The 12626-nt window shown below is 37.3% G+C and overlaps 1 protein-coding gene across 1 annotated transcript in view; it reads right to left on the bottom strand.

The window, feature by feature from the left end:
- CACNA2D1 (calcium voltage-gated channel auxiliary subunit alpha2delta 1) overlaps positions 1 to 12626 on the bottom strand; it is a 635761-nt gene that overhangs the window by 22575 nt on the left and 600560 nt on the right. Inside the window, exons 28-32 of the mRNA XM_042781442.1 lie at positions 11756 to 11818; positions 11002 to 11105; positions 9887 to 9973; positions 782 to 849; positions 320 to 358 (exon numbers count right to left, since the gene is read on the bottom strand). Coding sequence (XP_042637376.1) covers positions 320 to 358; positions 782 to 849; positions 9887 to 9973; positions 11002 to 11105; positions 11756 to 11818 — 361 coding nt within the window. The remainder of the gene's footprint in view (positions 1 to 319; positions 359 to 781; positions 850 to 9886; positions 9974 to 11001; positions 11106 to 11755; positions 11819 to 12626) is intronic.

Raw genomic sequence — 12626 nt, forward strand, 5'->3', positions numbered from 1 at the left:
CTTCCTTCCGAGGAGTGGCTGGTGGGTTTGAACCGCCAGCCTTCTGGTTAGCAGTCAAGTGCCTTAGGCACTATGCTACCAGAGGTTTTTTTTGATACCTTCCCATAAAATATGAATATTTTAAAAAATAGAAATTATTAAGTTAGGAATTAAAAACCTAAATTCAAATTCTATGTACTGATGAGCTCTCAATCCCAAAGAACATGTTTTAGCATTTAATTACAAATTATTACATCTTTCTTTAACAAACAAACAAAAAAAGCAGGCTGACACACAAAAATTTGTAATCACAGAAATTTATTTTAAAGAGTTTTCTTACATCACTATTTCTTTTGCAGTCACAAACTGGACCAGCACACTGAAAGGCAGAAATGAAATTATAACCTTATATATTTAAAAGAATTTGAATTTGAATTATATAATTAACATATTATAATTAGAAATATTGGAATAATGTATCTAGCATGATAATAAGATTAAAACATGGCCCACTCTATCAGAAAAAGATAATAGTTTTAACTTTAAAATAAGAAAATATCAACTGACAGGTAGCATTTCAAATTTCAGCACAGAAAGATTATTCGTCTTATAATCAATTAAATGCTCACCCTAAAAAAGAATTATTTTGAATAATTAATGAATTCATAATTCTACTTCAACATAGTAGCACTGAACATTTATTTTTCTAAGAAATTTATTGTTTTTTTCTTACATGCATTTTTGAGATTATTAAGTATAGCAAAAGAATTTAAAAAAAATAAAAAAATAATAATTATCTTACCGGATCCCTGATTGAAGTTTTGGTAAAATTCTCTATCCAGGAATTTACATCAATTTTAATTCCAACAACTGAAAAATTATGCAAAGGAAAATTAATACATATATTACCAGAACCCATAATTCTCAATCATCTATCTTTCCTCTAACATATAGAATATTCTAAGTAGACAAATATAAAGTTAAAATGAAAACATATGAATAATGAATATCTATTTAATTGTAGCTATGCATTGCAAAGTTGATTTTAATTAATTGAAACTATATAATTAGCTGCCATAGAATTTTTGCTATCTGATAATTTAGATAATTTATCCAATAGCAAATGGATTAAATGCTTGTCACAGAAATATATTTCTTTGGAGTCTTCATTAAGAAGTAATGCTAATAGCTCTTAAACTATTACATAAACTTTGACTTATATTCGCAAAACATTTTACTTACTTGTACAACCTGCCCAATTAACTAATATAGTAAAATAAAGAAAATGAAAATGTCAGTAATAGCCTTACAAATAAGTCATTGGAGTAGTATATTGTAAGAGGGTTGCCTAACCTGAACAGTGCATGCAGTCAGTGCTTAAAAATGTTTGTTGAGACAATGGATAGGTAAATGATGAGAGCAGGAGAACGAGTGAGCAGCTAAGAGGATGACTGAGTAAATGAATTAGGACCACGAAGGATAAAGTGTTTGCTCTACATCTTAGTTTGGTGAGTAGCATCTCAGTCTTAAAAGTTTGTGAGTGGCCATCTAAGGTACAACTATTGGACTCTACCTGTTCAGAACGGAAGAGAAAGAAGGTAACCAAAGACTCAAAGAAGAAACTAGTCTATAGGACTAACAGTCTACATGAGCTATAGCCTCATATACACTGGACCAGAAGAATTACACAGTGCCTAGCTACCACAATTGACTATTCTGACAAGGCAAATATTAGATGGTCCCAGCTAGAATGGGAGAAAAATGTAGAACTAAACTCAAATTCTTAAAAAGGGCCAGATTTACTGGACCAGTAGACAGTAGATACTGGATGGGTTGAGACTAAAGGAAGCCCTGAGATTGTTTTTCTAAGATACCCTTTAAACTTTGAGCTGAAACTAGTCCTAGAAGTCACCTTTTAGCAAAATAACAGATTGGCTTATAAACTAAACAGTAGCAATGCAGTGAGTAAGCACTCAGCTGCTAAACAAAAGGTCAGTGTTTCTAACATACTAGCTTTGCTCTGCAGGAGAAAGATGTGGCAGTCTGTTTCTGTTAAGACTGATGTTGTTGTTAGGTGCTGTCGAATCTGTTCCAACTCATAGCAACCCTATGTACAACAGAATGAAATACCGACAAGTCCTGTGCCAGCCTCACAATCCTTGCTATACCTGAGCCCATCATTGCAGCCACTGTGTCAATCCACATCCTTGAGGGCCTTCCACTTTTTTTGCTGACCCTCCACTTTACCAAGCATGACATCCTTCTCCAGGGAATGGTCCCTTCTGACAACATGACCAAAGTAGGCCATTCTTGCTTTCAAGGAGCATTTGGGCTGCACAGATTCGTTAGTTCTTCTGCCAGTCCATGGTACTTTCAGCATTCTTTGTCAACACCACAACTCAAAAGCATCAACTCTTTTCAGGTCTTCTTTATATACTGTCCAGCTTTCACAAGCATGTGAGGCTACTGAAAACATCATGGCTTGGGTTGGGCTCACCTTAGTCTTCAAAGAGACGTCTTTGCTCTTCAGCACTTTAAAGAGGTTTTTTTTTTTTTTTTGGTAGCAGGTTTTCACAGTGCATTATGTCATCTGATTTCTTGACTGCAACTACCATTGGTGTTGACTGTGGAACCAAGTAATATGAAATCCTTGATGACTACTATCTTTTCTCCTTTTATCATGACACTCCTTATTGGTTCAGGTTTTTCATTTTCTCTATTTTGAAGTATAATCAATAATGCAGAGTGTAGTCTTTAATCTTCTTCAGTGAGTGCTTCAGGTCATCTTCACTTTCAGCAAGCAAAGTTGTGTATCTACATATTGAAGGTTGTTAATGAGTCTTCTTCCAATCCTGATGCCATGTTCTTCTTCATATAGTCCAGCTTCTCAGTTTATTTGCTCAGCATACAGACTGAACAATTATGGTGAAAGAACACAACTTTGATACACTCCCTTCTTGATTTGAAACCATGCAGTATCCTCTTGTTCTGTTCCAACAAGTCTCCTGGTCTATGTACGGGTTCCTCATGAGTACAATTAAGTGCTTTGCAATTTCCATTCTTCTCAATGTTATCAATATTTTGTTACAATCCACACAGTCAAATGTTTTTTGCATAGTCAATAAAACACAAGTAAACATTTTTCTGTTATGTCTTTGCTTTCAGCCAAGATCCATCTGACACCAGCAATGATATCCCTTGTTCACCATCCTATTCTGAATCCAGCTTGCATTTTTGGAAGTTCCTTATCAATATATTGCTTCAATCATTTTTGAATTATCTTCAGTGAGATTTTACTTGTATGTGATATTAATGATATTGTTTGATGATTTCCACATTTGTAGGATCACTTTTCTTTGGAATGGGTACAAATATGGATCTCTTCCAGTGAGTTGGCTGGGTAGCTGTCTTTCAAATTTCTTGGCATAGATGAGTAAGTGCCTCCAGCGCAGTATCCATTTGTTTAAACATCTCAATGGGTATCCTGACAGTTCCTAGACCCTTGTTTTTCGCCAATTCCTTCAGTGCAGCTTTGACTTCTTCCTTCAATACCACTGATTCTTGATCATACTCTACCTCCTGAAATGGGTAAACATCAAGCAATTCATTTTGGTACAGTGACTCGGTGTATTCCTTACATCTTCTTTCAATGTTTCCTGCATCATTCAATATCTTGGCCACAGAATCTTTCAATATTGCATTTTTTTCTTCAGTTCTTTCAGGTTGATAAATGCCGATCATGTTCTATCGTTTGTTTTTCTAACTCCAGGTCTTTGAACATTTCATTGTAATAATTGCCTTTGTCTTCTTGACCTGCTCTTTGAAATCTTCTGTTCAGCTCTTTTATTTTGTCATTTCTTCCATTTGCCTTACCTACTCTCTGTTCAAGAGCAAGTTTCTGAGTCTCCTCTGACATTCATTTGGTCTTTTCTCCTTTGTCTGTCCTTTTAATGACCTTTTGCTATCTTCATGCATAATGCTCTTGATGTCATCTCACAATTTATCTGGTTTTTGGTAATCAGTGTGCAATGCATCAAATCTATTCTTCAGATGGTCTCTAAATTCAGGTGGAATATAATCAAGGTCATCTTTTGGCTTTCCTGGACTTATTTTAATATTATTCAGCTTCAGTTTGAATTTGCCTATGAGCAGTTGCTGGTCTGTTCCACAGTCAGCTCCTGGCCTTATTTTGGCTGAAGATGTGGAGCTTCTCCATTGCCTCCTTCCATAGATGTAGTCAATCTAATTTCTGTGCACTCTCTCTGGCTAAGTCCACATGTATAGCCATCATTTGTGTTGTGGCAAAAAGGTACTATGCAACAAATAAGTCAGTGGTCTTGCAAAATTTTATCATGAGATCATTTCTATCACCAAAGCCATATCTTCTAACTACTGGTGACTCTTCTTTGTTTACAATTTTTGCATTCTAACCACTAGTAATAATCAATCCATCTTGATTGCACATTAAGTCAATTACAGACTGCAGAAGTTGGTAAAAGTCTTCAATTTCCTTATCTTTGACTTCAGTTGCTGGTGTGTAAATTTGAATAACAGCAAGTCCAGTCTGTAAAGATTATAGCCCTGGAATAATAATAGGTCCTTGTTGGAAAAATCATAGCCCTGGAAATTCTATGGGGCAATTCTACTCTGTGCTATGAATCAGAATCGACTGAACAGCAATGGGTTTTGGTTTGAATTAAAAAAAAAAAAAAATAGCCAACAGTTATCCTAAAGCAAAGATGAAAAGGTAAAGTGAGGCAGGAAACTAGATTAAATGGAAACAGGACAATCTGAATGAAAATAGTAAGAATGATGACACATTCTGAAAAATGCAACCAATATCACTGAATAAAAAATACAAAAATTGTTAAATGAGAACGTATTTTGCTGTGTAATCTTTCACCCAAAATACAATAAAATATTGTATATACATAAAATGAAGGAATAGATGAATGAGTATTGAGTGAGTGAGGGAGTGAATCTATGTAATAGAATCTCTGAGGGGGTAAAATTGCCCTCAGGAGAAGGAAGGTAAACTATCTTCTCTATCTGGTCACTCAAATATATACTCTTTGTAAAGTTCATATCATATCAAATTATACAATTTATAAAAAGCAATTATATCCTTTATTTTATTGTACCCATTCCTCCATCACACTTTCAATTCCCCCTAATACTATTTTACTGTTAGTTTGTTTGCTTGATCTGTTTTATTTTACCAAAAAGGTAATTTTTCCACATATTGTATTGCAAATTTTTAAAATAGAGGCCTATCATCTTAGTTATGTAGTGTTGCTAAAACAGAAATACCGCAACTGGATGCTTGAACAAATAGAAATTCATTCTCTCACAATTTAGGAGACTAGCAGTCTGAATTCAGAGCTCCAACTCTAGGGGAGGGCTTTCCCTCTCAATCAGCTCTGGAGAAAGGTTCTTGTCTCCTTTCAATATCTTTGGGTCCAAAGTCCCTTGGAGATCTGCCTATGTCTTGGCATCAGTCTTCCTGTGGGTCTAGGAGATTTTCAAAGCAGGGACTAAAGTTCCAAAGGATATACTCCACTCCTACCTCTTCTTTCTTTTTGATAGTCAGGGCTCTGCTTCTCTGCTTGCTTCTCTCTCCTTTTATCTCTTTTAAGAAAGAAGGTGATGCAGGCCATACCCCAGGGAAACTCTTTTTACAGAGGATTTGGCTTGTGACCTAAGGGAGCTATTCCATCCCACTCTAATCCTGCCTCATTAACCACAGACAGATTAGGATTTCTAACATTTAGGACAATAACATCAGATCACAAAATCTAACCCGGGGAAAAATTTTCATCTGTAAACCTATATGTGAAATCCAGAATACAAGTTATCTGCTTCCAAAATACAAAGGTGGAACAGGCACAAGATAGACATTTCCATTACAAACTGGAGAACTCAGAGGGAAAGAAAGAATAACAGGTACCAAGCAAGTAATAATTCCAAGAGAACAATTTACATTAGCTCTCAAGGTTTGAAAATAATCCTCTGATCTGTGAGACCATCAAGGTAGTTGTTCTGCTCTCCAGACTCAGTGTTGGCTGTGCTCTCTGGATTTTGGATGGAGAACCAACAACCCTGGGCTTCAGCTATGCTTTCCAGGTCCACTGGGATGGAAACTCTGTTCCTTTGGCTTTGGGAAGCTCAGTTTTCCTGGTGCATCTCAATGGTGACATCTCAGTCTAGGCCATGGCATGCCCCATTTTTCTGCTTCTTGGGGATGGAAGTCCCAGCCCTCAGCTCTGGGCAGTAAATCTGACCCCATCACCCTGGCATTCATGAATGGCATCCCCAAACTCTGGAATCAAGTTGGTGAAGATCTGACCCCTTGAAACTTAGGAGGCAATGGCTCCAACCTTTGAGACCCCAGGGGTTATAGATCTACTCTTTGAGACCAAGACAGTTCTACTTCCTGTGCTCCTTGCCCCTTCAGCCTCTGCTTCCTGGTTCCTTGGTCTCTCATCCCATCAGGCATCTGTCCTTCTCAAGGAAGTGTTAAAAAACTCTTTAGCTCTACTGCTAAGTGCCCAGAAGCACCTACTCTGCCAGTAAGCCTCAGCCGAAGGCATTCAGCTCTTTTGTTCTGTGGGTTGACAAGCCTATCTCCATTGGCAAGTGCCTGAAGTCTTCCAACTCTGCCAGGAAGCTTTCTGTCCCAAAGCACTCATCTCTTTCACTTCATGGGTTAGCTCCCACACGGGAGCATGACTGTCTCATGTCAGTCTCCTGGTTCTGCTGCCACCTTTTCTATGCTGTTGTTTCTCATTGTCAGTGTCATCTCCAGTGTTACAGCTCCCCTCACATCCTCTGAGTCACTAGAATTGCCTTTGACATCCATAATTCCACCAATAGTCTCTTCAAGGCAATCTAGGCTTTTACCATTACCCACTGCTATCTAGTTGACTCTGACTTATAGTGATCCTACAGGGCAAAGTAGAACTGCCCCACAGTGTTACAAGACTATAATCTTTACAGACACAGACTGCCTCATCTTTCTCGCATGGAGTAGTTGGTGGGTTTGAACCATCAACATTTTGGTTAGCAGTCAAATGCCATAACCACTGAAAAATCAGAGCTCCTTTTACTATCCCAAAGCAAAGCCAAACTCACTGCTGTCAAGTAGGCTCCAACTCACAGTGACCCCTCCTTGGGTTTCTGAGGGTACATCACTATGGAAGTAGATCTCCCAGTCTTCCTTCTGAGGAGTGGCTGATGGGTTTGAACTGCCAGACTTCTGGTTAGCAGTAAAATGCCTTAGGGATCACTTTTACTATTAAGCACCTCAAAACTCTTCGAGCTTCTACCCATTACCTGATTCCAAAACTGCTGCCTCATTTTAGATACATGTTAGAGTAGCACCCCACTCCTGGTACCAAATATCTTAGGCTTAGTTCTCTAGAGAAGCAAAACTAGTGAAGTGTGTTTATACATACACATATACATACATACATACATAGACACACACACGCACATATATGGAGCTCTTGCAGCACAATACCTAAGGCACTGTTAACCAGAAGCATGGCAGTTCAAACCCACCAGCCATTCTGTGGAAGGAAGATGGAACAATCTACTTCTGTAAAGATTCACTGTCTCCAAAATTGAAAGGGAGTCGCTTTGAATTGGAATTGACTCAATGCAGTGAGTTTATACATACACACACACACACACACACAGATACAAAGAGAAATATTTATCTCAAGGAAATGGTTCAGGACGTTGTAGAGGCTGGTAAGTCCTACACCTGTGGGTCAGGCATCAGGTTGGAGGCTTCTCCTGACTTGTAGCTGCAAGGGCTGAAGATCTAACATCAGCAGGTGAGATGGCAGGCTGCTGGCTCACAGGCTGTGGCAACTGATGAACCCAAGATAGGCAAGAAAGACACCAAGTTTTTGGCTCATAGGCTGCAGGGGCCAGTGAATCTCAAGATCAGAAGGTAAGGTGACAGGCTGCTGGCTCACAGACCATGGAGGCTGATAAATCCAAGTAAGGAAAGAATGAATCCAAGTAAGACAGCAGGCTTTTGGCTCACAGGCTGTGAAGGCTGACAAATTCCAAGAACTGGAGGTCAGATGATAACAAGTTTGATGCAGGATCCAGAGCAGAACCAGAGCCTTGCTGGAACATCCACAGCAGATCTCATTATGGAGGTAATTACATTATATCCATCACAAAATAGGGATGACTACATAAATGTATAATTATCAAATTACATCATCTCACAATTGCTTAACTATATGTAACTGCTAAACACTGAGAATCATGGGCCAGCCAAGTTGACACACAACCTTACCTACCTAATTCTTTTTTATTTTAAGAGCTTGTTTTACATCCAATGTTATGTGTACATTTAGTTTCACTCCACACTTACCATGTCCAACCCTAACCCAGTCTCCTCCCCTCCCTACCATGTAACCCTCTCCCTGTGCCCCTTATATTTATGCACTCCTGATTGTCCTGCATTTCCTCAATTTGAATGTTGGTCCTGTGGTGCCCCATGGGCTATCGATCTAAGGGATGTAATACCATAGAGTATATGGGTGCGTCATCTTGGGTTGAGTGGCCTGTGTGTACATCTTGTTAACTGTTGGGTTGAAAGCCAGCCCCTGGGGGTGTGTTTTATTCCATACTCAGAATGTATTCCAGGGTCATAACATTGGGGGGTCTCATCAGATTTCATCTGACCAGAAATTCTGGTCATTATTGAGTTTTTTTTATTTTGTTCCATGTTTTTCCTCCCACTCAATCCAGGATCTCCAGATTTGATCCTTTTCTGAGTGATTGGCATTGGTAGCCAGGTACCATCTGGTTCTTCTGGTCTCTAGGGCCATTGTGTCCTAGGGCTGATTGCTTCCAAATGCCCTTGTTTTTTTTGCACTCTTCTTTGCTTCTGACGCTAGGAGACCGTTAGCTGCATCTTAGATGGCCGCTTGAAAGTTTTAAGACCCCAGTTGGTACTCACCAATGTAGGATGTGGAGCAATGCTTTTATGAATTTTGTTGTGCCAAGTGAGTGTGGTGCCCCGCAGTACTATGGTCCTGAGACGATAGATCTATTGGATCTCTCTCCCATAGTGTCTGGTTGTCTGTGAAGGATTACTCAGTGTCTGTCTTCTATTGTTTCTGTAAGTACTGCAGGTATTTTGTATCACTGGTGTCTGTGCAAGATTAGCCTCAGTTGAATCTATCCTTGGTCTACAGTATACTTCTGTTCACTGTCCCCCATCTGGTCATCTCAGGTGTTTATGTGTTTATCTGTAGCTTGGTGTTTGGCTTTAATGGCAATGTTACCGAATTCTTTTTAACAGGCACATGGTAGTCATAGTACCATTCATCTTTTTTAATTCATCTTAATTAATTCATCTTTTTCCCCACTGATGGAAACGTAACTTTCCATGTTTAAAATAAAAAAAATATGTTCATCCTTGGCTATGTATCTTTGTATGAATTGGAAAGCATCTTGTAATAGAGATCTCTAGAAGTGGGCTGGATCAACCCAGCATTTAAAATTTTGCATTTAAAATTTTGATATATGACACTAACTTGACTCCAAAGATTTACTCAACAATGTATAAAAGTACCCACATATTTGAAAGATCTCCATCTCTCTCTATATTGATCTGATTTTATGGTCAGTTTCATCCATAACTATTATGTTTTATTTACTTATTTATTTAAAATCACACACACACACACACACACACACACATATATCTTTGACCTTACTATGGTTGAGGATTTACAATGGCCTACCTTACAAGTGATACAATTTATAATATAAATGACAGGCCACATTTAATTCTGGACTTAATGTACGTTTTGTGAATGTGTGCAAAAACATGGGCAGGCATGCTCATGTATGCTCCTGTTATAATATGCATCCTTACCTGCAGGTTTAAGAAGTTTTCCTTGGATATATATTTCTACAGCTTTGCTTACCATAATGCCTGATTCATAGGCACCAGGTCCACTTTCTAAAAAAAAAAATGAAATAAAATTATAATGTTGAATTTCCTTAATAGGTCAATAGTGTTTTGCTTAAATATTCTAGTGTCTATATACTACTATAAAGGAGCTCTGGTGGTATAGTGGTTAAAGCATTTGGCTGCTAACCAAAAGATTGGTGGTTTGAACTCACCAGCTGCTCTAAGGAAGAAAGATGAGACAGTTTGTGTCCATTAAGATTTACAACCTTGGAAATCCACCGGTGGCACTATGAGTCAGAATCAACTTGATGGCTGTAAGTTTGGTCTTTGATATACACTACAAAGAGATCTGTGGTTTCTTCTTCCTTTCTTCCTCTATACACCAGATTGTCCACAAATTAGTCTGCATTAATTGACTTTAGGATCTGTGTTTGGCTGGCACTACTTACATAGTATAATGAATGAACGGCAAATCTGTGCTTCATGACAGTGGCTAAAATATTGAGGAGGCCACTGCAGTGAAGCGGAAACAGTGATCTTGGATTCATAAAACTGGCTTTGCTTCTATACATTGTTTAAGCTGTGTGTTCTTGGAATTTGTGAAAATAGGGATAAATAATGTCTATCCCTGGAAATGTTGGAGGATTATATATATGTTAAAAGATGTGTTATTTCTAATGTTTATAAATACTATATTATATAATTAATACTGATAAAAAGATAATTAATCAATTTATTCTACTTCATTTAACTCATCAATCATTCTTCAATATACTTCCAGTACCTGAAATTAGGCATTATCTACATGTGTTTCTCTGTATAACTAATGCCTGCTACTCATAAATCTGATTATATGCTATCTCTGCATTATTGGACAACCATTTCCTGTGTGCATTTTATGTCTTCAACTAAATGGAGGCTTCTTTTCTCCTTTTCCAATGGCTTTCATATACCATACACTCAATTATAGCTACTCTGACCAGTTAACATAAAGTATCTTTATTCCTGGGAAAGCAGGTAATAGCAATCATTTAGTTTTCAAAAATGAGAGCACTGAATTCCAAAGCAATACTTACTATTAAAGTAGGGAGCAGTGAAAACATAGTTGTCATTATCCAGGCTTCTTTTATAGAAGCTGTCCTCATATGTCTCTGGGTTTTCTTGCCAATTTTCTCCAGCTCTAAGGGGGGAAATATTTCATCATTTGTGTTCTTTAATCGATCAGATGACCCAGTTTTCTCTCTGGGGGGACCACTGAATTTTATGTATGACTGAAAAAGTTAGTGGCAATTGGTGGTATAACTGACACTCATCACCAAGCAATATACCAGCCTCTCATTACAATAAGGACCAGAAAGCTGCACTGTAGTCTTAGCTCTGCCATTTACTAGCCAGGTAACCATGAAAAGTCAATTAATAGGTCAATTGATATTAATTAGACTTGGTGTCTACACAGCCCAATTCACAAAAGTGCTCTGAAGACAAACAGTAAGGTGCAAAGAACAGTGAAAACAATTAAGTTGCTACATAATTATTCTAATTAGCTATAATAATTACATTTCTTTAATGCACCTACAAAGAAAAAAATCTTAAAATTCTTACATTTTATAATAAATATCTATGACAAGCAAAGATGTAATTGAGGAATCCTATATTATTATTTTAAAGAGAAATGGAGTATTTTAGTAATACAAGTACTTTAAAAAATGACTCCAATCTACTAATGATGATTTGTTTCTTTGAAGAATGGCTTCCTTGCACGGTAATGTACAGATCCTTGGAAATGTCTTTTGTAATAGACTGCTTTTTACAGGTGTTATTTGAACTTACTCTTTGGGATACACTCTGGTAATCCCACCATCAGTCACAACAAATCGCGCTTTCACTCCCTTTCTGGAACAGAAGACAAAAATTGTTTTTTGTTTTTTTTTTAAATTCAACTTACTCTTACAAGATATTAAGTTAGGTGTTGTTCATACAGAAAGAAACATGAGTTCCTAATCTCAGGGATGCCATATATATATGTAAAAAATAACCACTATGTTTTAATAGTTAAATGTCTATGAAGTAATTACTTAAAAGGAGGATGCTTATGGAAGGCATCTCAAAGGAAATGATAATGGAGCTGCATTTTAAAGGTAGAACAGGTGTCAACAGGGATGACAGAAGAAGCAGGAAGCCATCACCTGCTGAGCAGAGTATGTGTATGACAAAATGGAAAATAGTGAAGGCGTGTTGTGTAATAAAAGCATGAGACACAAGGTAGAAAGAAACAGGAAATAAGTTTTAAGTATAAGCTTTGTAAGAATGATCAGTTCATGAAAGCCCTTGAAATCCATGTTAGAGAGATACACCTTTATTTTTAAATAAGAATTGTGTTTTATATATATAAGAATTTAGCAAGTGTGAGTTGGATGGAGAATTGACTGGGGTCTATGAATAGAGGAACAACAAGCATTAAAGGTGGAAAAACTAGTTACTGTAATTTCTCATAAACGAATTCTTAGGAGTTGGGTTGAAAAAGAGAGGAAATCATTAGGAGAAATATTTAAGATTTATTGATTGATGAGGATGAAGATGAGGTTATAAATTAAAATTATATTCAGATTTCTCAACTTCTTTACTGGATATATGGTAGTACTATTAGAAGTAAATCCCATATTCACTTCCTATGTGAATACTACAAACATGGAAACACACA

This window comes from Orycteropus afer, unplaced genomic scaffold, assembly GCF_000298275.1.
Source record: "Orycteropus afer afer isolate SDZICR_OR568_19922 unplaced genomic scaffold, OryAfe1.0 scaffold00007, whole genome shotgun sequence".
Lineage (NCBI taxonomy): Eukaryota > Metazoa > Chordata > Mammalia > Tubulidentata > Orycteropodidae > Orycteropus > Orycteropus afer.